Here is a 24,659-nt window from a genome sequence, read left to right on the forward strand (position 1 = left end):
ATCATTAGATAAAGGTGGAGTAAGGTTGTAACTGCTGCTTTTGGCAAATCACAAACCAGGTCAAGGTGGATAGTATGTACATAAGTTCATCAGTAAAGTAAACATATCAATATGGCAATATGTGAACATGCAGATAATCTCTATTTGTACTGTTTATGCTTTGTTGTCAGACGGTCAGAGGCAAACACTCTCTTTTACTTAGTATCACTTATTATATGAATTATATGTCATGTTACACGATAGCATAAATCCATTCATACTTCTTTAATGTTTGAGTTAAAGGAGCACTTTGGAGAATTTCAATCCATTCAGTCACTCTTACATAAAAGGGCAGAACCTTTGGATTTATATGAAATTAATTTATTAGGAGGTACAATTGGATGCAATTGCTAAAACCCAATCCTAACTCCATGCAGTAATACCGAGTAGAGAGAAAGACTCTGGGATAGTGCTGCCACCTCCCGCCCGGATGCTCTCTACGCTACTGTTCCTCATCTGGCCACTAGATGCCACTATTCAGACCGATTAAAAAACAGAAATAAATGTTCTTTAAAGATAATACTAGGTAAGGCTAATAACACACTGCATCCATCCATAACACATAGGAACACTTGTGACTTAATGTTTAAACAAAAACCTTCTTCTCTCTCTTGAATACAGCATATTAAACGTGTAGACCCACGTAAATATACAGCTGACCTCAGATCTGATATCCGCTCAGGTTCCCACGGTCACCACTACAGGAGGTCAGAACCAGTTGAACTGACTCCAGATCGGTGCTCTCAGATCCTCGCCGGGGACCACGTGTCTCCCCCGGCGGCCTGGCAGCTCACCATGTGCCGAGCAGCAAGATGGCGGCGCGGTGGAAGGGGGAAGACGGAAATTTAAATGCCGGCAGCGGCGACTTTCTGGCCATCAACAGTCCCCATGAGGTACCGGATGCGTCAGTTTACGTCATTTGACATCAAAGCAAGTAGACAGGAGCGGGTTTCGGGGTGTTTTCGCCGGTTCACGAGGGCCACATGTGCGCGTAGCGACACGTGGCTGAATGAGTGAAGTAGTGGCGGTAGTGATCAGACCTCACTGATCGACCAACCTCGATTCGGGTCATGTCTGAACGAATATAGTTTATTAATCGCAATATAGCTTCAATGGTGAGCGTCGGCATCTCCGCTGTGAGGGACGTGAATGTGACTTTAGATGCGTAGTTTGGCTCTTACTTCTCGGCTTTGGTACAGGATGTTCAGAAGAGGGCTCACTCATCAGCGTCACACTAAAGCCCCTGCATCGGCTCTTATCTTGCTTTAACTTAGCAGATAGTACAGAGAATGATTAGGGAGTTAATACACTGACCAAGATTAGAAGCAACTGTGAATGTTGATGAATATTGTCTATGAATATACAGTCACACAGGTGATCTATAGCAGTCTGATGTCTCAGTTTTTGTCCACTTTAACAGCTGTGTAGCCTTGGCGAGGAAAAGTATATGAACCTCCTCTAGAATGACCTGCATTCCTCCTCACCTGAGTTACAATAATGCAATAAAACAATCGGCTTTTACGACAAAAAACACGGATTATTCTATTGCTCTAGTCCATATTTAAGCTTCATTCAAACCCTTCACAGTGCAGGTTGGACAAAGTACGTGTGAACTTTAAAGGCACCACATGCCAACATGAGAACATCCTCCCAGCAGTGAAGGGGGCATCATGATCTGGTCCTGTTTGTATTGTTATTAGTTTAACCACATTGTGTTTGTCTACACTGGTGACTTAGATCAAGATAAGTCACATTTTCTGACCTATTAATGCAGATAAAAAAAAAGTAATCCCGCCCTGTAGCCTGACTTGGTTCAGTCCACGTGTGCAGTTTAGTGCAATAAAGCTTTCATTTCAATTTGTCGACAGGTTGATTCAACTCTGACCATTTCTGTGGCTGTGATTAATTCAAGTGTCGGACTGGGTTGTGTCACATTGAAATGCATTTTTAATATTCCACCCCAGTCATATGTAAATGAGTGTTTACAAAACACCCTTCATCCCTCTACAACCCAGCACTTAATCATCACTAACTGCCACCTCAAAAGCCACAATAGAATTCAATCAACACCTCTCTTATGTCAACAGAAAGTAATCATTCAACAGGACACAAAGGCGGGATGTAATGCAGGTCTTTTACACTGGATTGGTTTGATGGGGACAACTGGTTTGCTCATTTCTGTCTCAATGGTTGAATGTCACGCTGGTTTGGAGGAGATGTTGACGTTCCAGAGTCTCTGTAATTCCAGGTTCACATATTTGCAGGGGGCATGAAAGTGTGTGTCAGATGTGAGAGCGCTTGCTGCCGTGTCGCATCAAGCATCCTTTCCGGTTTGTGAGGAATGTTTGGCTCAAGCTGACCTCACATTACATCCTGCACTCCAGTTTGTGGTCACACCCTTGGAAATGCGATCGTCGTTATTAAATTGTATGAAGCCAAATCAGTCGTGATCAGTGTGTGGGTGTGTGTTCAGAACCTAGGAATGTTCTGTACTTGCTGTCATGCTGAAAATTCATTTCATGTAAGAAGTAATTTTGTGGTGTGTGTGTGTCCTTTCTGAAGCTGGTGCTGAGCGGCGGCGACCTGGGCAGTGCGGCGATGGGCACACAGTCGTGCATGGAGGATCAATCCATCCTGGCCATCTTTGAAGATTCGGCCATTGCATCAGAGGTTAAAACACAAACTGTAGATCTGAATCATTTCACTTCACCACAGCCCAGCTTCTGCAGAACGTATACAGACTAGAATTATATACACAATAAAATGAGGTGATTAGAGTTTGATCTCTGGTCTCCCTTTGCAGGATAAGCGTGGAGAGGAGGAGGAGAGTGAGAACTTGCTGACCGCCCTCACTGAGATGCTGGACAGTGTGGAGGACGACGACGCCACTCTGTCTCCCTTTGACTCCCTGCCAGACACTGAGCTCCTCATACACCAGGAGCACAGGAACAAGCCGGCGGTGGGTTCATATGGAGGACCAAAGAGAATAGTAGGTTCAGCTTTAAATGGGCAACGCTCTCAACTCGAGCCTCGGCCACGTCCTCATGATAGTCGGGATGAATTATCTTAGTGATTAACAGGCTTAAATACAAGATCACTGCTGAGCTTCGCTGATGTTTAGTTGTGAATTGCAGAATCTGACTGCATTCCTGACGCTCACTCGTTTGTCCTGAAATTCCCCGGGGGGCCCCTGTACTCCCACGAGTCATATTTAAGAATGTCACTGCAGTCTGAGGAGGACGCTTTCTGCTTCCTGTTCCATAGACTAGGTGACTTCTCTTTTATTCAGAAAACAGAAATGACTAAATCGAGTGTACTTTCTAATGCGCAGTCAAAAAGCTGGCAAAGCGTTACTGATAGTGATGTCCTTAGACTACCAAGGTGATGTCATCATAATTAATAATGTGACACCGTTGGATTGCTGACAACGGTGATCTCATCCAATAAACAAGAGTTATAACAGCAAAGTTACAATGACATCACATCTTTACAACAGTAAATTATTCATTTCACATTTCTAACAGGAACTTCTTTCCTGCTTAGTTTGTGTTTGTGTTAGTGTGTGTGTGTGTGTGTGTGTGTGTGTGTGTGTGTGTGTGTGTGTGTGTGTGTGTGTGTGTGTGTGTGTGTGTGTGTGTGTGTGTGTGTGTGTGTGTGTGTGTGTGTGTGTGTGTGTGTGTGTTCTCATAAGGTAAAAGGCTTGAAAGAATGCTGCTTTTTTTGTCACATTATTAACAATGTGGTCGCTCTTGTGTGTGTAGGAAGAATCCCTGGCTGAAAGACTGAAAAGGCAGAGACCCAGATCGCCATGTGCCACGTCGACAAAGTGCGATTGGATCAGTGATCATAGTTACATCCTGCCGCTGCAAACACAGACATTGTTTCCCTCCATAAATGAATTAGAAGTGGGACCTCAGAAAGCAGAACCCGGCATGGGAATCTTCACCTCAACGTCTCTGGTCAATCTGGTGAAACTCATGCATCCCTACTGTCTCAAGCTGCACGTGGAGGAGGAGGAGGAGGAGGAAGGGAAGGTCTGGCGAGGTCTCAACCGAGCGACATCTTCCTCCAGTGACAGGCCGGGGAAACGGTCAGAGCAGGAGTTGCTGTCTCAAGGAGAGATATGGAGGTACGAGAAGCCCACCGGAGACAGCGATGAGGAGATCAATGTGGTGTCCGACGACGAGACGCCCGTGATCAAGAGCGAAGAGGAAGAGTGGAACGTCGGAGGAAGAGTGAAGAGCGCTTTGGTGAAGGGGAATTCAACCGTTTCACCATCCCGGGCCAAGAAACGTGTGAGCTTCGGCCCCGTGCTGGTGGCTTCCTTCCATGACTCCACCGGAGAGGAGATGAATCCAACACAGCCCACCGCTGATACACCTGAACAAAGTGACGTTTCCATTTCCCCTCCACTAATTAGCACGGAAACGCCCCAAAATCCAGCAACTGAGCCACAAGCACCCTCCTCAGAAGTCAACAGTAACAAAGCCAAAGCCAAACCACTCAGCCTCCAGCAGTACAGACAGCTGCGGCAGAAAAGGCAGCCGCTAGTGGAGACACAGGGGAACTACACCACCATGTGGCCCTCTGTCCCTGAGCCCCCGAAGGAGCTCACTCCCATTCTTTATTTAGAAAGACAAAGCCAGAACTGCTGGGGGCCAAAGGTCGCTTACCATTACACCTTTGGGACCCAAAGTGGCACGCAAACCTCAGGGCCTCAGACTTCCTGCTCCTCTGCAGCCGAGTCGCCCCCCAAACCGTCCGGTCCTCTGCGCCACGGGGGATCAAGGACTGAATCCAAACTCAGCCCGCCCGCTTGTCCGCCGTCAGATGTCAAACCCTGCCCGGCCACGAACGCGTCCGAAAGCAAGAAGGCGAGTCCGGTGAAGAAGAAGCCCACGTTGCTCAGCAGCGACCCCCCAAATCCCGTCTTTCTCCCCCTGCCGGCCACCGACAGGCCAAAGGCGTCTCCGCCCGCGGGTCAGTTCCCCTCAGACTCACAGGATCACAACGAGGATCATAGCCCAGAGACACGCGCAGACGAAAGGCCTCAAGCTCCGTCGCTCCACCCCAGCACGACACTAAGCACATCCACGTCACCCTGCGAGCACCCGCAGCTTCAGCACGCTGCCTCTACCTCAACCAAAGAAACCAAAGTGTCGCCAGAGAACCACCAGTCGCCCGGCAACGAGCCCGCCGGGCAAACCAAGTGTCCTTCCCCCGCGGCTCAGCAGCTCACTCCCGCACACTCTCCCACGGCGGTGAGGGAGGCGCTGCTGGAGGGGATCGGCTCATCAGGCCTACAAAGACCCTCAGGTGAAGCCACAGCGCCGTTATTTCTATCAGGAAGCAGAGTCTCTCCAGGGTACAATCAGATTTTGATAGTTTATGTGTGTTTCACGTATGTTTACATGCACGTCACAACTTCACATCTACTGAAACCAAGGCAACCAATTGTATTTCCAGTGTGTTTTACAGAGACTCTGATGTGTGCAACTCCACTTTCAGGGATCGAAGCGGCGGATTTGACGAGCCTGCTGGAGCAGTTTGAGGAAACGCAAGGTGAGCGACACGATCACGCACAGCTCCTGCTCTCCGTCTGCTTTTGTCTTTATACACCCGTTAAAACCCTTTTCTTCTCGTTCTCCAGCTCAAGAAGAGGAGGGCGTGTGTGAACGCGTCCCGGACAAGAGCAGCACCCACACAGGTAAACAAACACTCCAGACGTTGACGTGGCTTATTCATTGTTGTTTTTTGTGATGTTGACGAAAGAAGTTCAAAGAAATGAGGGTTGCGTTTGAAGCCTCACTAAAATGCTCAAAGTTGCACAAATGTTCTGTGTTAATGAGCACAGAACATTTGTGTTGCATCTTTACAGAGTCGCTTCAGGTGTCGAAGGAACCAAACCCAGTCGTCGCTTCAGAACCGCACGGTGTCGCTCCACCTCCAGCCCTGCGCTCAGACTTTGCCCCAGTGGCCCCCGTCTCTGCGGAACCGCTCGGATCTCACGCGGCCCCAGAACAGCACAGAGGCGCAAATGAGCTCAGGATTCCGGACATTCCCGAGCCTCTGGGCACCGACGTGGTGCTCAGCTCTCAGGGTCGCTCCTCTGTTCAGCAGCAGCTGAAGCTCTTCCCTTTAGGCGCCCAGAGGGACCAGCCGGCAAGACGTAAACATCCCCCGTCCAAGGCCATCCAGATCATCGACCCCCGTCCACTACCGTCCAAAAAGACTCACAGCAACCCCCCAGAGTCCACGGCAACGCATCTGTCCCTCCAGATGCTCTTAACTGTGTCGTCAGATCATGATTACTGCGAGCCCGCAGATCGTCTGTGTACGGGCGCGACCCTGCGTAGCAAAGCCAAGTCTTCCTGTGACTCAAGCGCCACTTCGGAATGCAAAAAGCAGACGGCAACCTGTGAGACTGACGCCACTTTAAAGCCCGTGGAGTCAGAGGAGTGTGTGTTGACGCATCTCTGCAAGGACGTCAAGCCCGCAGAACAAACGCTCAGCCCTGGCCGCAATCCGCCCGCTGCCGCAGTACCAGAATGCAGAGAGGCGATCAACCCGTGCAGCCTCCCCACGCCTCCACCAAGCCCTCCGGACCGAGGGAGGGAGAAAAGGAGGTACCGGAGGACATCGCCCTGCTCAGATTCCAGCGCCGACACTGGCTCCACGTCATCTTCGTCCTCCTCCAGCTCCACGTCGCGTTCCCCGAAAAGGAAGAGGTACTGAGCCGGCTTTACTCAAGTTCAGGTTTCAAACGTCTTTCACTTTGTCCCACTTGTTGTGTTGTCCTCATCCTCCCTTTGTCTGTCCTGCAGGCTCCGTCACAAACGGTCAGAGAGCAGCTCGTCTTCATCGTCCTCCTCCCGGTCCATGTCCCGCTCTCCGCCGCGCCACTACAGACTGTCGTATTCCAGGTCACGGGGTGGCAGGTCCAGGTCCAGGTCCAAGTCGTGGTCCCGGTCCCGCTCGCCCATCGATGTTTACAGGTCAGTGGCTGATACAGTTTCCTTAGGTAGATGTTTGGAAGGACACAGATACATTAGTTACACATCACAGACAGGCAGCGTGACCTCAGTCCCTCTCTTCTTCTTCTTCTTCTTCTTCAGCTCGTCTTACTGCAGCAGACGCAGTGAGTCGCGCAGTCTGAGGACAGAGCAAGAGGCCAGGATTCAGAAACTGAAAGCCATAGTGAGTCTCACAATATTCATGATGGTGTGTTTACTTCTTCAGGAAAGAGCAGCACTAACACTTTGACCCCCAAAACTTGTCAGGATGAGCGGCGGGTTGTGTACGTCGGCCGCATCCGTAGATCCATGACGCACAACGAACTGAGGGAGCGCTTCTCCCTCTTCGGAGAGGTGGAATGCGTCTCGCTTCACTTCCGCGACGGAGGGTGAGCGCGCCGGACCAAAGCTAAAAGTCCAAAACGTCTCTTTATAATTTCTCGCCGTGACTTATCCCGCTCTTGTGGCTCTCGCAGGGACCACTACGGCTTCGTGACCTTCTTCAACATGGAGGACGCCTTTGCAGCCATCGACAACGGCGGCAAAATCCGGAAACCCGACGAGCTGCCGTTTGACATCTGCTTTGGCGGGAGACGACAGTTCTGCGACTCGGACTACGTCGACCTAGGTGAGAGCCTCATAGCTGTTACCATAGCAATACAATGACACCCACGTTGTATATGTCACTCTGTCTGTTCCTCTAAAAGCTACACTATAGAGACTGTAGTTTCTTGAGATAAGGTTTTTGTTCACCCCTCTGCGGTTTCTATGGAAACCACACCCTTAATGCGAAGACAACAGCCAAGGTTAAATCCTCTCTCTTCCTCAGATGCAAACAGAGATACGGCCCCGGCATCTGCCAAGGGCCGCTTCGAAGACCTGGACTTTGATTCGTTGCTGAAACAAGCCCAGCGAGGGAAGAAGAGAATGTAAAAGTGCATTGTGGGAAATGAGACCAAAAGACTTTTCTATGAAGAACCTCAGAGCTTCACGCTCACACACACATGTAGCAAACGTTTGTATGGTTGTGGATTTATTCTTTGCATTTTGTCCGTCCAGTATGCAGTTTAATGTCGTCTGTTAAAATACTCTAAGATAAAACATTTATATGAAATTCATGTTACAAGATAAAGGCACTTAAGGTTTTTGTCGCATTCGCTAACACTGATCACGTTGTGGATGTTTGTGTATAAAAAATAAAATGATTCTTTTTAAGTGATTTGGGACTCAGAATGCTACGAGTTACTACACTAATATAAATATCAGTGACCTACTTGAGACGTAAATATCCAACTGGATGAAATGTAATGTTTTATTGGCTTGCTATAGATTTAGCTTGGAACTGATTAGATAGATAGATGAAGGTTATGGAGTCATAAAGAAGAGACATTTTTGTCCTTTACTGTCATGGTTTCACAACATGCAAAGTTAAGAGTGCACCTCTTCCTCATGCTCTGATAGTCACAGTCTTTATAGTGAGTATTCAGTCCAGTTGAATAGTTAATGATGAGATCTTTGCATAACCATGGATGAACGTTGATATATATGTTTTGAACACGCTGTGCAGCCAAAGGAAGACGCTTGCCAGACGTATGTGTATATTTGTTTGGACCACAACAACTTAATAATTTAAATTTTCTCCCTGTTACTGGGTCAGAAGAAGAAGGTTTGTTATGTCTTCAACAGTATTCCCTGATGGCAGTTGCCTCTCTCAACAGGATACCGCTCCCTGCTACACTGCAAAAAGTGTTCTGGAATAATTTAAAGAACACGACAAAGAGTACAAGGTGTTGACTTGACCACCAAATTCCCCAGATCTCAATCTAATCGAGCATCTGTGGGACGTGCTGGAAAAACAACCCGATCCGATTTAGTTGAACTGGCCCTTTAACGAAATGGGCGCGGCTCCTTTAAGACGTCAACCTAGAAGTCACGCACGCTTACAGTCCACATGGGCGCGGTCACGTGCTGACGCGCCCAATGAAGATACTTCCCTAAAGACGCGCACGGGGTTGCGCAGATGCTTTGCGCGCTGAAAGGTGGCAGTTGTGCGCATGTGTGAGGAGGAGGAGGAGGAAGGACCCCGCAATAAAAGTGTAATATTAAATACAAAGCCTGTCAAGCAGAGTCAGTGACAACAGCGCGTCTCTCTTCCGAGATCCACACTGAAGACCAACATGTCCGCAGCTAAGCCGCAGCCGGAGTCCCCAGGCGGGCCGAGGCGCTTCATCAGAGGTGTAGTAGAAGGTGAGACTGTCACGCACACGCACGCCCCCTGAAGAAGCTGTCATCATTCTGCTGCATTTATTAGACTCAAAGTTCCTCTCATGTGTTCCATGTTAGTTGAGTTGCAGCATTACTTAGTGTTTAACTCGACCTTTGCTTGTTTGCTGCAGGCTTTTATGGGCGACCATGGACTATGGAGCAAAGAACAGAGCTGTTTAAAAGGTAAATGTCCCCTACTAAACAACGCCACAGCACCTAAAAATAAAGTGAAGTGTCGGTAGCTACAAAAACAATGCAAGTAGGCCTATAAAGTATGATTGTCATGATGTTTCAGCTACATAAAGTATTGTCCATTTATTGCTTGATGTCCAAAATGATGACATAAGACATCAGAAGCTCCCGGAGTTCACAAAGTTTTTCTCTTAACGGCAGATTAGAGCTCAAAGCATTTTAACCTATAGATAAATAATGAAGACGTACAGCGATACATTTCCTGCTAACACGTCATCAGAGGTACCAATTAGGAACAAACACATACACCCGTCAAGCTGGTCTGGGTGGTTGCTGCTGGCAACAGGTGTGCAAATACCATCGGAATGATGTCACATATCGAATCGATAAAACCACCGATCTCATCATTGATTCCTGTGTACATAAGGAAGACTCATTGTCACTGTTTGTGTCTGGTGTTGGCGTTTCCCAGGGAACAGAAGTGGGGGTTGAACACATACCTGTACGCCCCTAAGGATGACTACAAACACAGAATGTACTGGAGAGACCTTTACTCCGCTGAAGAGGCCGGTGAGTCGCTCCTTCACATAAGAAAAAGATGTCTTAGTCTTAGTTGTAACCATCCTCATGATTCGACTCATCCAAGCAAACGCTGAACTTTGTTTGACTCTGGTTCTTTTCCCCAGAACAACTGATGGCCCTGATCTCAGCAGCCAAGCAGCACGATGTGGAGTTCATCTACGCCATCTCCCCCGGGCTGGACATCACCTTCTCCAACCCCAAGGAGGCGGCTGCCCTCAAGAGGAAACTGGATCAGGTAGGTTCTTGGTATGGAGTGATGAAGGGTGGAGTGCCAGAGAGACTCCAATCTCAGCTCTGTTTATCTTTATGGCCCTGCAAGGATTTATACTGGACGGCTTAAATGTGAAAAATAAAGCTGTAAAATACAAACTGATTCACTGCCGGTAGGTCAGAGGGGAAGCTGCGACACAGATGGAGTAAAATGGAAACGGTCCCCCCTTCCTCCCTCCAGGTCAGGGGGTTCGGCTGCAGGTCCTTCTCTTTACTCTTTGACGACATTGAGACGGAGATGTGCGCGGCTGACAAGCAGGCCTTCAGCTCCTTCGCCAATGCACAGGTGGCCGTCACTAACGAGGTGTACCTGCACCTGGGCGAGCCGGAGACCTTCCTCTTCTGTCCCACAGGTCACACACACACACACACACACACACACGGAGAACCATATTATTACCGTAGTGAACATTAAAGCACTCCACATTTTAGTTTTTGAGTTTCCTGTTCATTGTGCTCGGTGTCTTTGCTCTTCCCTCTCCCCTGTTGTGTCCGTTCTGTCCTCCAGAGTACTGCGACGCCTTCTGCAAACCCAGCTTGTCTCAGTCGGCGTACCTCCTCACTGTGGGGGAGAAGCTGCTGCCTGGCATAGACGTACTGTGGACTGGTACGGCTGCACCTCACCTCTCCTCACCACAGCCTCGGCCTGTCTCCGTGCCGTCTGATCTCTAAACCTTCTACGCTTTGTGTCTCCGCAGGTCCCAAAGTGGTTTCCCACTATATCACCGTTGAGTCTATAGAGCAGGTGTCCTCTGTGCTGAAGAGGGCACCGGTCATCTGGGACAACATCCACGCTAACGACTATGACCCCCAAAGGATTTTCTTGGGACCCTATAAGGTAAATACGTAGATTTAGAGTTTGACATTGAGATTCGTTCTGGCCTGAGGGTTCTGTGTCTTTAAACAATTGACAATCTTCTCCATTAAGGATCGTCCCACCGAGCTGATTCCCAAACTCAAAGGGGTTCTCACCAATCCCAACTGTGAGTTCTACCCAAACTTTGTGGCCATCCACACTTTGGCAACATGGTGCAAGTCTAACACCGACGGAGGACTGAGGGATGTAGAAATGAGTGCGTGTCTAGTTTGGCTGCCGTACACCATCAGAGCATATCACATACACACACACACACACAAACACACACTCGAGTTTCACGTCTATAACACGTTACTTGTACTCATCAGGTGAGGAGGAGCAGGACCCCGGCTACAGCCCACAGGCGGCCCTGACTCAGGCTCTGACCGACTGGCTGCAGGAGTTTCTGAACACAGACCAACCCGGAGGTAAAGGTTTTTGAAAAAGGAGACTTAACACGCTAGCAAGTCTTAAGTGTAACGATGACACAAGGCAGAGTAGAGACAAAGAGGCCAAGAAAGCGTCCTCTCCGTCCTTCCAGGTCCCGCTCGCCTCAAGAAGGAGACCTCAGACGAAGAGCCCATGCAAACAGACGTGGGAGACGGCGCCTACGTGCCTGGACCAGGGGAGAACCCTCTGTACACAGCAGAGCCCCTGACCCTGGATGACCTGAAGCTGCTGTCGGACCTCTTCTACCTGCCGTACGAACATGGGGCCACAGCTAAAACCATGCTGCAGGAGCTGGACTGGCTCAGGACCCACAGCCGCGCCGCCACCGCAGAGACGGACGTGGTAGAGTGGTTTGTTTATACGTCTTCAAGATCAGATAAGGACGCAATGTTTTATTATCATTATCATTCACGTACTGAAGTCCACTCTCTGGCCCGCTGGTGTGTTTCAGACGGCGGAGTGGTGCGCCAGAGCCCAACAGTTTGACAACATGTGCGAGGCAGTCGTGCAGATGTTCAACCGCCTGTCGAATGCGCCCAACCGCAGGATTCTGTACGACCTCTACAACTACATCTGCGACATCAAGAGCGGGGTCGGCCTGGCACGAGCCTATGTGAAGACGCTCGGTGAGGGAAACCAGGATGGTGTGAACCTGCCGCACGGGCAATTCCATCATTACTGTTGCTAGGTAATTGTTAAAAGTGATCTCCATGTTAAGATGTGGGCCTTGCCTTACACAGGAGGAGCGCATGGGCGAGCCTCGGCCCGGCTTCTGACGGATGAGCCTGAGCCCTGGGACTTCAGAGGAGGCCTCTCTGGAGAGTTCCAGGTAAACTCACTCCTCCACCGTCTCACATATGTTTGCTACTTCAACCTTCTGCAGTCATATGAAGTCTTTTAACAATTTCCCCGTTTCCTCCGCACGTTCCTGCAGAGGATGCTGCCCTGCCACGGTAACAGGGACCTGTACCGACGGCCTCTCATGACAACCGTGTTCTCCGTACGGCCGTACTGCCCTGAGGACAAGGTGAAGACGCTCACGGACGCTCAGATGTTGTGTGATGTATTCTAGTTTATGCTGAAGCGTTGTAACTTTCGGCGGGAACACAGGCTGACAGTGTTTTCTGTGCTAGATGAACATACAGAAGATTTCCAGGGAGATGCAGGGAGCAGGAGAGGACAAAGCCCCCTTGATGGCACAGCTTCCTCTTATGAGTGACAGGTAAGAGTGCGAGTGTGATCCTCCACATGGACACGTTAACACACACTTTCATCTAAACCCTCCGCTCTCCCCTCCCCAGCCTCTCAGCAGGTGACCTCTCTCCTTCGCCACAGTGTGCGCTCGTCCTGGAGGATGAGGCAGGAGTGTGTGGTTACGCTCTGGCACTCACCAATGCCCGAGCAGCCGCCGCCGCCACCAATCTTCAGGTGAGAATTATTCATCAAGTTCAAAGATGGAATCCTTTCTCCAGAATGAGATAGAAGAAGTTGGGTTATTGTATTTCATCTCCGGCCTGCAGAGTGTGGTGACAGACTCTGTGTTTGCCGAGTTCCCCTGCCTCATCACCGTACAGCTGCTCCCCCGCGTCACCGACCTGGCCCCGGCCACGCGGATGATCGGGCAGCTGCTCGACTCCATCAAGAGCAACGGTGAGTCAAAGCCTCACAAACCCTCGATAGTTTGTAAGGCCGCAGCGTCGACTCACCTGAAAGAAATGAATAGAATCGACCGCCATCTTTTCTTTTTGCCGCTCAGGTTGCAGAGGTGTGTTCTGTGAGCTGAGGCACAGCGACAGGAGGATGCTCCACTTTTACACCAAGCTGGGCTCCTTTAAAACCCTACAGGATGCCGGTCTGCCTGCAGACGTCGCCGTCATGGGAATAAGCTTGTGAACAAATTTGCTAACATTTAGTGCCTAATCGTCGGTTGTAAATGAGGAGCAGCACGTGGATAATCTGTAACTTAATCCACCGGAATCTCACTGAATCAGCTTCCCACTGTCCGTGTCAGTTCATACTTACAGAGAAGGTTCATGACAATTAATGGAGCTGCCAAAAATGGCTAAAGGGCTTTGAAATACTGGATTTGTAGAAATGAAGATGCAGATTGTAAAATGTAAAGTGATTATTTTTAGATGCAGAATAAAAATGATGAGACAGCATGTTTCTTACTGAGCTTATTATTTGTTGCATATATAAACGTCACTGTTTGTGTCAGAGGCAGAACAGAAGGTAAAGACATTCAAACAGCTGAAGGCATTGAAAAGGCTCTGAGTTTAAACAGGTACAAAGTGTGTGTGTATATATATATATATATATTAATGTTAACATTTTAAATAAAACGTCAATCTTTACAAAGATTAAGATCAGGATTGAACTCCATACATCGCTGTACATTTAAAATGACAGCTTATGACATCACACTCATCAATAAGATAAAGCCATGTATAGGTTAATTAGAAACATTCATTTATGGTTTTTAAGTATAAATATTTTATCCTTGCTGTTTCACCTTGTTGCCCTGAGTTTCACAGTTTGGCTGCAGCGGCTCCAACATTTCCTGAGGGCTCCAAATCTGCTTGTTTTTCTTTTTTTTACCCAGAATGCTCTGGCATGTCAGTAGTCTTTCATCAAAAGAAAATCAGTATCCTTATAAAGCAATTCTGCTATTAAAACTTTCATCTTAGCAGGTGGAACTCGGCTCTTCACAGACGTCAAACGTGACTTGGAAATCGCTCCTGTTGACGCAAACTCCTCCTCTTGTTTCTCCTCTGCACCGTCGTCTCGCTCTGTAACTTTGCACCATCTTGCTTTGTTATTGCACAGTAAATCTGAAAGGTTTGGAATGTAACGTGTGTGTGACTCGGCACAGTCTTCAAGAAACTGGCAGGAGTCATTTTTTAAATAAACTCCAGCCCTTCATACTTAACGTCTCCGATTTTGGTCTCGGGCATCAGCAGCTGACCGTCTAGTGTAAATGCCAGGATGTAGGTCGCGATCCTACCAGCGTCCTCTTCTGATTTGAGTGCCAAAATGATCTGGTCGTCCGTGTCCGGGACGAATTTAAAGGAGGAAAAGCCCCGGGTGGGGTCGAGCGGTCCCACGTGACGCACGCTAATGTGGCTGAAGTCTGCCGGGCAGGACAGCAGGAGGTTTGTGGCGCGTCTCTCATCGGCCGTCTCTTCGTAGCGCTCGTGGCTGGCGCGGCGAGGCAGAAAGAACCAGCGCTGGAGACGCTCGCTCCATGCCGCCGATTCATGGATGAGGTAGCCTGGGGGAGCGGAGTGGAGAGGAGAGGAGGAGAGAGAGGAGACAAAGAGCTTTATGTGAGAATGATGGAGTTTTGAGTGTAGATGTCATCATTCATGAAGCCTGACAGCACCGTGGCGACGCTTACCTGGGGGTTGGATGCCCGCTGCGCTCCGCAGGGCATTGTAATGGGGCACCCAGTTTTCATGCGACACATCGCCGTGGTAGCCAACGACCTTCACCCATTCGGGATTGTTGTTGAGAACCTCTCCAGATGTCGTGGTCCACTCCTTCCCCAAGCCACCGACATGAAGGTGCTCGTCCTTTACTGCCAGCCATTCTGCCTTGAACCCTATGCAAAAACACACACACACACACACAAGCGATGAGGCAGGAGAGAAAGTATTGCGTTTGCCTATCAGACCGCAAGCACAGTCCAGGTCAAAATGTCAGAGCACAGATTGAGCCAAAGCAGAGCGAGGTACCTTTGGAGATGGAGCCGTCTCCATCGGGCAGTATGACCCAGGGGATCGCTCGGCTGCCCTCGATTCTATACACCACACCTGTGCGGTCGTCCACACTGTACAGGCGCCCGTTGAACACCACCAGCTCAGACAGCTCCATTCCTGTGGGCGGAGTTGGTCAATTAATCAATGATGTACAGTAATTACAACAAATAAGCGTGTGTGTGTGTGTGTGTACGGTGTGTGTTTTCAGTCTGTGTACCTCGTCCTTTCTCAGCCAGATGACTTTCCAGAGTGACCGTCTGGGCGTCCCACTCCACCTCCAGCCTGTCGGCACTCTCTGAGACGGTGAGGTAACCCTTCTTCATGTAGCTGAACCATGTCTGGGCCTTGGAGCTACGCGACGCCGTGTCCAGGTCTGCAATCACCCCGATGCGGTACCGGATCCCGTGCTTGGTCCTCTCTGGTGGACTTAGTGGATAGGTGTAGTTGTAATAGTTTTCTCTCTTCATCAGTCGGCTGGCAGAGCTTCCCACAGCGTGTTCTGTAGAGTCTCTGACGCCGCCGCCGCCTCCGCCGCCGTCAGCCTCGCTGTGCAGGTGCAAACTGTGTATCCTGGTGCGGTAATAACCTCTGGCGCTTTCGTCTCTGTCCCCCGCTGTCCGATGCATGTATAACACCAGCACGATGGCCAGCAGGGTCACCACAGAAATCGCCCGCCATTTAAGGTGGAAGCGGGTGTCAGAAGTGGCCGTTTGCGTCATGGATGCCAAGGCGAGGGGGAGACCTCGCACGGTGACACGGAGGGGTTTCATGGAGGTGTCTTCTTCATCGCCACTCTCAGGCGTGGACGGTAAGCGATGACTGCCACAGCCTGGGATCAAGCAGAACACAGAGAAGCACATCAGGACAGACGGTCTGGTGGAGTATAAACACACAGATGGAGGAGGGAGTACGCAAGAAAACAAAGAGAGAACCAAAAGAGAAACTACAATGAAAAACATCAAGCAACATTTAGAATAACGGCTCTGACAGACATCAAGAATAAACAAGAGGGAGGGAAGTTGGGGAAAATCGCCTGTTGTTCCCATTGTTCATTGTTCATAACAAAGCTTTGTTGTATTTTTCATGCAGGACTTCCAAATATGCACACTGAGGAGGGAGCAGGCACATCCTACTTCCTAACATGAGGAGCCCAACCTTGCCATGTTCTGATGATGATGTCCTGCATGTTCCTGGTGCCATCCAGACCCTCAAAGTTTGGTGATGTTCATGTTTTCATTTGAAAGGATTAAATGCATTCTGACCTCTTAGAGCTTCTGAAACAATTTAAGAGCTCAAACAACAAATGGGAATGGAAACAGAAGACAATATCTGAAGCTGCCCCGGCAACTAAAAAAGTGAATCTTGGTGAACTTTCCCTTTAAGTTGCGAGCGGTTACGCGTTATGTTTGAACATTCTGCTGTCACTGAGGTTAGAAATGGCCTCTTCAAACCTCCTTCGCTGGCTGGTATAGGCAGGCCAGTGAAGTATAGGAGAGGTAAGTAAGGAACGTCACGCTCGACGAGGCCGTCCGGACTGAAATTGGAGCGGTGCATTTGTCTGGAGAGAACACAAGGTGACACTCAAGGCAGCAGCTACAGTAAATAACCTCAGGCTGATCCACTCCACTTACTTGTTACTTGAGACATTATACTGTATGCTAATACAATACAATACCAGCGGCTTTTGTTTCTTTGTACAGTGAATGCAAATGCAGCAATTTGCTCAGAAGAGAGAGACCCACTTTACTTGTAATGACACCATCCCCACTATCAGAGTAGGATCTTAAGCAGGAGAACAGGCTGCTGCAAAATGTCTTCTAACCGCATGCTCATTCTAATGTCTTCACATGAATAAAAAATACTTTCCCAAAGCAACATATTGCTAGAAACAATAGTCTGTGGAGAATTTGAACAACTTTTTCCACAGGAATAGTTCTCATGAAAGCCAGTTTGTAGTTCTTGGTACGAGGTTTATCTAGTAATCCAGAACTGCAGCACATTATCCTGCATCCTTCAGCTCCTCCACACGCCAATTCAGCACCACTCAATGCTTTCAACACACATGGGCAACATGCAGTATAAAGCGGTTATTGTCAGTATTGTATAGCCGGCCCATGTTCTGCCCTCCGTATGCAGCACAGATCCAAACACAGCCCCACTGTTACACCCTGTATGAAGAATTCAGTTATTCACCCTTCTTTCGCCTCTTCTCCCCTGAGCACTCTGTTACCAGCATGTTGTTCTCCTTCGCACGCATCCCATAACAAACTCCGACGTCTCTTCAGCCCTCTGTCCCTCATGAATGACTAATCTCCATCTCTCTGCGCCGTCTCCTTTCATCTGCCCAGTTTGATCTGCTCTCTTTCCTGTGCCCTCTTGTAGGCTCAAAAAAGGGGGCAGGCAAAGTTTCAGGTCTTATCTTTTTCTGTTAACGACGTCAGACCGAATCTGTCATCAAACAGCGAGAACTGGGAGAACAGGCTTGATATGGAAACCAAGCCAGACACGACAAGTTTGGAGAATTTAAATGAAAGATCAACAAGTCTAATGGGCTCTTCTACTATTCAATAATTATACCCGAATCAAGTTTCACTAGTTGATTTGCACTCTCAATGAGGACTAAGCGGCCCTCTGAATGAGATTACAGCCTGGTGGTGATAATAGCATTACATTTAAGCCCTGATCTGGCTTCAGCACACCAGCATCTCCATCAGGTTATAGGTTCAGGGTGGCACATGTGACGCCAACTGGAAGAAACTCTCACATGTCTGTGGAAATAGAGTGTGTGTGTGTGCGCGCATGATTCTGCTAGAAAGTAATTGTTGGCAGATGGGACATTAAGGGGAGAAGTGAGATATGAATAACTATTTGAAAGCTAATATAGTGCATCGGAGATTAATTGCATGGTGGAATACAACTCAAACATGTTGAAAACAAATTGATGAAGTTGTTACTGTTCACCAAATGTGTGTGTACCTGAAGGGATTCTGCAAGGATGAAATCTGTGTGACCCTGCTGCCTTTTATCACCCTGCACTATTGGTAAAACAGTTAATATAATGAATACAGAAATAACTGATTTGCTTTTAACAGGGTGGTGGGAATGACTCAGCTACACTTAATGACTCATTCATTGTTGAGTGAAGTGAAGTGTGAAGGACTTGGTCAGAAATGTGAATCAATCAATCAATCAATCAATCAATCAACAACAACAAACAAACAAACAATCTTGATTCTGATGCAGTCATCTGCCTTTAAAAAAAGAAAATAGGATGTTTGACTGATTTCAGCGTTCATTCACAGATGAAATGGCACTTTTGATATTTACATTTATTTTATTCATACCTTTTATCTGCAAGTAGTCTTTTTCAGAACCTTTGGCAAAAACTTGATGCATACAGTAACTTTTTGTAAACATGTAATAGCTGTTTCTACTTGTCTACAGAACACTCAATGAAAAGGTCAGAACTTGTACTTGAGACAGTTTGCATCCATTCATGTCTGCTTCATATTATAGGGCGTGTTAGCTCAGCTCAGCAGTTGAAAATGCTCATAACGTCTGGCTGAGGAAGCAAACTAAGATCATCTGGAGTTCACTAGAGACATGTTGGCTTTGCATCTTGCAAATGAAGAAGCACATGTAGCCACGAAGGCACCGGGGAGGACGAGTCAGCACAACACCGGCACGCCAGGTGGTGCTATGGCTTATCTAGCGCCCGTGTAGACTGGTGACTATAGCGCGAGTGCATGTCGTTTCTAGAGACGGAAGTTGTTGAAACGTAGACTACCTTTTGGTGTTTTTAGTCGTCTTTTGCGACGAAGATGAAATATGGAGCTGAATAACGAGTTTACTCCGAATGAGAGTTATAAGGTTGCATTAAACACACATTTTAGCTTTTATAACATTTACCACCACCACATTATTCGAACTGTCAACAGTAACGCATTCACTCTAGGTCACCAGTTGCCATGGTCACTGGTTTATCTGAAACACCCGTTGTTACATAAATGTAGTTAGCTTAGGTTCAACTATCGTGAACTTAACTTAACTTTGTTGATCTATATTAAATTCAACTTAAGTGAGGAGGTTCATTGTTAGCATGTCTGTTGCGTGTTATGAGTTATATAATTAATTGAGACAACACACGATACTGTGCCGGTAGCTAGCATGAGCTAATAGCTGTAGCTCGCTAGCGGTACAGTAACCTTTGACTAGTGTTTCCAGCTCATCGCCGGTCTGGGGCTGAATTCAGGGATCATCGGTTGTTACCAAGTCATGGATCAAACCTCGGGTCTTACCCGGTGCAGACGGTCTACGTGTCCGCCTCGTCCTGGTCGTCTCTCAGCTTGTTCCTCGGACTATATCGCAACACTCTATCGCCGTCTCTCCATCTTTAAACTTCTCTACTTTCCGCTACGTTGACTTTACAGCACAGTAACCCCGCCTGGTGGCAGCAATGTAATGTGACCACAGGTCGAAGAAGAGACAATTCCAACAAGACTAAAGTACAAAGACAAACCGGACGCGATCTATTTAGCTTCCATGACATTTGAGTGAGTGTATGCGACCAATAGTCTCAGAGAATGATTTACAGCTACAACTCAAAATAACATAAATATGATTCTGTTACATTTTGGTGTAGTACACCAATGTAATACTAAGTGTTCTGCAGACATTATTAATATTACCATATATATGGTATGGTATTATATATTACACCTGTTTGTCAGGTAAAAGTAATTTCCCTCAGGATAATAAAGTTTTATCTTATCTTTGATCTTACCTTAAAAACAACAACAATTATTGGTCAATAGAGTTTAAACAAATCTAAAACCAAAGGATGATGAAAGTTAAGAAATACAGCCAAGTAAAAAAAACACACAGCTGAATGTTATTTAAACTACTAGTAGTATCAGTAAATTATAGGTATAGCTGTATATAAAAGTGAAATTATGAACATTTTAATATAAATAATGATTTTAAACAATCACTTAAAATGCTTGAATTCTTGCACAAACTAACAATGAGTCCATTCATTCCCAACAACATTTCCATTTTATTATTGATCATTTTCCTCTATATTAAAAGAAGATTGAACAGTGCACGTGAAGTGCTTTATTCATCTACCCTGACGAAGTGTGGATGATTCATAGTTATTGTCCATTTATCACAAAAACTATAATGATGCTCACAGTAATCATCAGTAACAGTGAATATCGACTCCCTTCAATAGTGCATGTTCTTGATGCAGAACAAAAGTCTGTCCTCAGTCCTTTCCCATCATCTTCAAGAGGAGCTACAGAGAGAAGGTGAGGAATTAAAGCACAGCCTGTGTGTGTACCACATGTAGCTGTTGTCCAAGCTTAGGGCATTTTGGTAAGTAGAAAATTTCACAACCTATCTCCCCCATTTCTAGATCAACTACAATCTCAAAACTGTAAGAGGTAAGAGGATACTTTGGGAAATTGTATCATGAAATTAGCTGCCAAATAATGAATCAGGCTTGTGCTTTGGTGCAAATGTAGGATGTACCTTTGTTAGGCGATAATCTCCATCGATCATTTTCTCAATAACATCAAAGTGGTCTGTGTTGGGCACATCCTCCATTGTTACATTCAATCCAGCTGCCTCCAAAGCCTGTAAGAGGAAAGAAATGAGAGAAGAAAGGAAGGACAAAAGAAAAGAGTGACAGAACGTGAAATAGATAAGGTTTAAAAACCATTAAAAACAGGAACTGAAAATTTCTCTTCAAATGCTTATCTTGTCACCATAACATCATCAGAATCTATCAGAATCCTACTGTCTCTACTATTGTTAATGTACCGTCCATTACATGCAAGAATCCTAAATAATAACAAAAGTATCGTCACACCGTAACCAAAATAGTATTCACTCAATCAGCAGCACTGACTTTGCAGTATTGTTCCGACTGCTTGCGGAACTCAGGTGAGTCGTGTTGTGCGACAGCGACGACGATGTGGCAGCTGGAGGAGGAGATTTTGAGCTGAGGGACCAGATTGCTGGGACTGTTTCTTACTGCCACCTCCCTGTCAATGGGAAACAGATGGACAGAGAGACAGAGAGACAGAAGGAGCGTCACCAACTGGCACAGAGAGTCCGGCAACAGACAATTATGTTAACACACACAAGGACCTTTGCACAAAGACAGTTATGACACTGCACAAACACACAATGCATATGCACACAGTACTATCTACAGAAAACTGAGTGACAGAACCTATATTTACTGTCCAACCCTCTTAGTGTTGCTGGTATTTCAATGAATTGCAACATAACTGCAACTTTACTCTGTACTTTTCTGGCCCTTACATGGGCATTTTCGCCATCTGATTACAGCTGAAACAACCCGAATACTTGTATGTATTTACAATCACAGGTTGATGGTTACTGAGTGAGGCGTCACTCTACGTACTCGGTCATCTTCAAAGGCTCGTTGACAGTCGTAGACAGGATAGGCAGGATGTCATATATGCCACTGACTAGGAATGCACCTGGGGACAACAACAATGAGAAAGAAAGATAAGTTGTAGTGTAACTCTTGAGGTCAGGTGCTGCCCTACTATAGATCTTCCCATCTCACCTTTGATCTGAGGAGTGACATTGTACTGCGACCAGTCAGTGGAGAGGATCATTGCAGCCAGGTGAGCTCCGGCAGAATGGCCACACAGGTACAGACCACTGTGTAAAATTGTAATATGAAATCCCTCTGATCTTTCCATCTCTCCAAGAATACTTTGTTAAAAAAGTTATACTCCATAGAAATCACAAGTTATTTTGAAGTTTAGCAGCAGAGTGATGATTATGACATTACGAGCATTTGGCAGACGCTTTTATCCAAAGCGACTTACATTACATTACCACCCTACGCAGAGGGGGGAGCAATTGAGGGTTCGGTGCCTTGCTCAGGGGCACCTTGGCAGGGACTCGAACCAGCGACCCTCCAGTTCCCAAGCGGAAGCTCTACCCACTGAGCTACTGCCTCCCCAACAGATTTCAAAAGAATGCTAACAAGTGAGTGACTTGAGGGATTCAAACCCCAAATCTCTACAATGCATCACCTGTATCAACACAGTCATCAGGGGAAGAAGATGCCTTTTTATTTTGTGGTCATAACATTTTCCCATCTGCAGCACAAAGCCAAACTAAGTGTTAATCTGTTGCCCCAGAAGGAACTCCATTATCACGCGATGCAAGAGGATTAAGCAGAAAGAACAAACCAAAAGCAAAGATACCTGATGTGAGAATACTGCTGAATGACAGACACAACACTTTTGCGTACTTGGGACACCATCAAGTCCATGTTACCTGAAAAAGAAGGGACAGGGACGTGACCCAACTGCTCCTGCCTTGAAGACTCTTGAATGTGAAAAGTCAGCAAGACTCTACCTTTGGGTGCAATATCATAATCGACAGCGACCAACACTACGCCTTTATGGATCAAAGGAACAGCCATGAATCCAAACTCCTCCTTGCTATATGTGCACAAAACATGAAGAAAAACCTGAACACTGAAGAATGCTGTGCATCTAAATGACACTCCGAAGAACAGAATGTCATACCTGAGGAACTGCCAGTAGCCTCCGTGGATGCAAATAACAAGGGGGACATCTGAAACAGAGAGGAGGGGGCCATTACCCAACATGCATTATGGTGAGCCCCTGTATATTGGACCATGATACCCAAAGTCTCACCCAAAGAGGTGGTGCTGGGTATGTAGACATCCAGTTTTTCACCATCTCCCTCTCCATATGGCACATTGAGTAAAGTTTGAGCCAGCCCACGGGCACGCTCTGTACCTACACACACACACACACGATTTACTATGTATACCTCAAACAACATCCTGTCATTGTCCAAACTGTATGTAACTGTATGTCAGATATGAATATATACAAAATAAGTCACCTGCTAAATCTGCACTTAATTTCACAAACATCACTTTTTTGATGTTTCCTCTAAGTTAGGAGTTACTCATAACAACATCCAAAAACATTTAACAGGGAGGATCCATCACAGCTTCATCACAGTCACAGCTGATCAGAAACAAGGAGCTCCGAACACACCCACCTGCCGTAATAACCTTCACGTGGGCATTGACCACGTCGTCTGCAGACATCCTGTGAGACCACTGTCTGGGCGAATATTGCCGCTGAATCTCCTGTCAACGGACAAACACTGCTGTCAACTAGGCCGCCATGAATGCCAGCTACCGCCAGCTGATCAGGAAGCGTAAACATGGACAACCCCGCCCCCTGCTGGTAGCCTTGGTTAATTCATCTCCCTGCAGAACTGCGTAGGAGGATCTGGCGACACTGATGGGCAGTCAGTGATATGACGTGACAGCGTTTCTTCTCACACACTCCGTGTGACATGAGTGACAAATGACAGATATCTGGAATGACATTTTGACCAGGCGAGTACTTACCCTCGGTCTCCAATGAGCGCACAGCGAGTTGAAAACTGACACATTGATGAGGTTGAAGCGATAAGTCAATAAAGCAATAATCATGTCAGACGTTAAAGAGGAAACCCCAAAGTGAAAGACTTACCTCCTTATTCATCTTCGTTCAGAGCGTCGTATGTCGAAGGAAATCGAAGGAAATGAACTTTGGATATTTGCACAACAAATACTTTATCTGGCCGCAGGGAGGGAACCGCGCCGACCCGTCATGTGCTGTGAGGTTCGTGAGTGGTGAGTCTCACCACGTCACTGGTTAGGGCGGCTCAATGGAGAAACTTGATTTAATATTTAACTGGCTGCTTGTTTCTTCGGCTCACGCACGCCCCCTGCAGTGAGGTATAGATACTTGCTGCCTTACCTCCTGCATTTCAGAGCAGTATTATGTCAGATCAGCAAGAATAAATACACTATTATTACTATGATTATAAACATCGAACAAAAAGTTCGGAAATTTGTGTTTGATAGATTATTTCTTTGTTGTAACAATGCTTCTTGGCAATACATTTTATACCGTTGGAAAGACTGTTTAGATCCCTTTTAAATGGTGCCCCATTTGCAAGGAACATGCATTTGTGCACGACCTATTGGCAATTTGTCTTGCAAATTTTGTGAAATTTGTCATTTTGTCAAATTGCCAATATGTCTTGTTTCTTCCTTGTTACTGATAGACTTCATTCATCCAATCCACCAAACAACACCAAACAAGAGTCAATAGCAACAGCAGAATAAGCTGTTTGGCATTGGCAGAGAAG

General features: G+C 46.9%; 4 protein-coding genes across 5 annotated transcripts; 2 read left to right on the top strand and 2 right to left on the bottom strand.

The window, feature by feature from the left end:
- The first annotated feature begins 809 nt into the window (after window positions 1-809).
- On the top strand, window positions 810-8,271 carry LOC142994765 (uncharacterized). The gene is made up of 12 exons (XM_076145606.1): window positions 810-932; window positions 2,602-2,709; window positions 2,843-3,028; window positions 3,801-5,355; window positions 5,548-5,601; window positions 5,690-5,746; window positions 5,918-6,767; window positions 6,864-7,034; window positions 7,155-7,236; window positions 7,320-7,441; window positions 7,529-7,680; window positions 7,882-8,271. The coding sequence occupies exons 1-12, from the start codon at window positions 852-854 to the stop codon at window positions 7,983-7,985; spliced, it is 3,522 nt and encodes a 1,173-aa protein (XP_076001721.1). The 5' UTR covers window positions 810-851; the 3' UTR covers window positions 7,986-8,271.
- Window positions 8,272-9,049: 778 nt separating this feature from the next.
- Window positions 9,050-13,829, top strand: ogal (O-GlcNAcase like). Its single transcript, XM_076145344.1, has 17 exons — window positions 9,050-9,299; window positions 9,449-9,500; window positions 9,982-10,079; window positions 10,196-10,326; window positions 10,543-10,714; window positions 10,870-10,968; window positions 11,060-11,199; window positions 11,290-11,434; window positions 11,547-11,645; window positions 11,759-12,009; window positions 12,119-12,293; window positions 12,408-12,496; window positions 12,602-12,694; window positions 12,801-12,889; window positions 12,969-13,095; window positions 13,188-13,317; window positions 13,424-13,829. Exons 1-17 carry the CDS (start codon window positions 9,230-9,232, stop codon window positions 13,558-13,560), a joined length of 2,097 nt encoding a protein of 698 aa, XP_076001459.1. The 5' UTR covers window positions 9,050-9,229; the 3' UTR covers window positions 13,561-13,829.
- Window positions 13,830-13,831: 2 nt separating this feature from the next.
- On the bottom strand, window positions 13,832-19,873 carry cant1b (calcium activated nucleotidase 1b). Of its 2 annotated transcripts, none has more exons than XM_076145346.1 (5): window positions 19,724-19,873; window positions 15,643-16,254; window positions 15,402-15,542; window positions 15,065-15,268; window positions 13,832-14,938 (listed from the first exon to the last, which is right to left on the bottom strand). In XM_076145346.1, exons 2-5 carry the CDS (start codon window positions 16,193-16,195, stop codon window positions 14,568-14,570), a joined length of 1,269 nt encoding a protein of 422 aa, XP_076001461.1. In that variant the 5' UTR covers window positions 16,196-16,254; window positions 19,724-19,873; the 3' UTR covers window positions 13,832-14,567. The 2 variants fall into 2 exon arrangements, with proteins under 2 accessions (XP_076001461.1, XP_076001460.1); XM_076145345.1 differs by lacking the exon at window positions 19,724-19,873 and adding an exon at window positions 17,619-17,925.
- Window positions 19,874-20,457: 584 nt separating this feature from the next.
- afmid (arylformamidase) lies at window positions 20,458-24,151 on the bottom strand. The gene is made up of 11 exons (XM_076145348.1): window positions 23,996-24,151; window positions 23,514-23,604; window positions 23,138-23,242; window positions 23,006-23,054; window positions 22,833-22,918; window positions 22,679-22,751; window positions 22,027-22,124; window positions 21,859-21,937; window positions 21,337-21,472; window positions 20,958-21,062; window positions 20,458-20,721 (listed from the first exon to the last, which is right to left on the bottom strand). Exons 1-11 carry the CDS (start codon window positions 24,005-24,007, stop codon window positions 20,692-20,694), a joined length of 864 nt encoding a protein of 287 aa, XP_076001463.1. The 5' UTR covers window positions 24,008-24,151; the 3' UTR covers window positions 20,458-20,691.
- Window positions 24,152-24,659: the final 508 nt, after the last annotated feature.

The sequence above is a fragment of the Genypterus blacodes genome, unplaced genomic scaffold, assembly GCF_046128005.1.
Source record: "Genypterus blacodes isolate CSIRO-AG114 ecotype Tasmania unplaced genomic scaffold, CSIRO-AGI_Gbla_v1 ptg000030l_1, whole genome shotgun sequence".
Classification (NCBI taxonomy): Eukaryota; Metazoa; Chordata; class Actinopteri; order Ophidiiformes; family Ophidiidae; genus Genypterus; species Genypterus blacodes.

Coding starts and splice junctions, on each gene's coding strand:
- LOC142994765 (XM_076145606.1), top strand. CDS start 852: ATGGCGGCGCGGTGGAAGGGGGAAGACGGAAATTTAAATGCCGGCAGC. Junction 5,602..5,689: donor GCAGTTTGAGGAAACGCAAG/GTGAGCGACACG, acceptor CTCGTTCTCCAG/CTCAAGAAGAGGAGGGCGTG. Junction 7,035..7,154: donor TCGCCCATCGATGTTTACAG/GTCAGTGGCTGA, acceptor CTTCTTCTTCAG/CTCGTCTTACTGCAGCAGAC.
- ogal (XM_076145344.1), top strand. CDS start 9,230: ATGTCCGCAGCTAAGCCGCAGCCGGAGTCCCCAGGCGGGCCGAGGCGC. Junction 11,646..11,758: donor GAACACAGACCAACCCGGAG/GTAAAGGTTTTT, acceptor CCGTCCTTCCAG/GTCCCGCTCGCCTCAAGAAG. Junction 12,010..12,118: donor CCACCGCAGAGACGGACGTG/GTAGAGTGGTTT, acceptor GGTGTGTTTCAG/ACGGCGGAGTGGTGCGCCAG.
- cant1b (XM_076145345.1), bottom strand. CDS start 17,682: ATGCGTGCGAAGGAGAACAACATGCTGGTAACAGAGTGCTCAGGGGAG. Junction 16,255..17,618: donor GGAGAAGAGGCGAAAGAAGG/GTGAATAACTGA, acceptor GCTTGATCCCAG/GCTGTGGCAGTCATCGCTTA. Junction 15,269..15,401: donor AGACGGCTCCATCTCCAAAG/GTACCTCGCTCT, acceptor GTTTTTGCATAG/GGTTCAAGGCAGAATGGCTG.
- afmid (XM_076145348.1), bottom strand. Junction 22,752..22,832: donor TTATGATATTGCACCCAAAG/GTAGAGTCTTGC, acceptor CTTCTTTTTCAG/GTAACATGGACTTGATGGTG. Junction 22,125..22,678: donor CAGCAGTATTCTCACATCAG/GTATCTTTGCTT, acceptor AATTTTACACAG/TGGTCTGTACCTGTGTGGCC.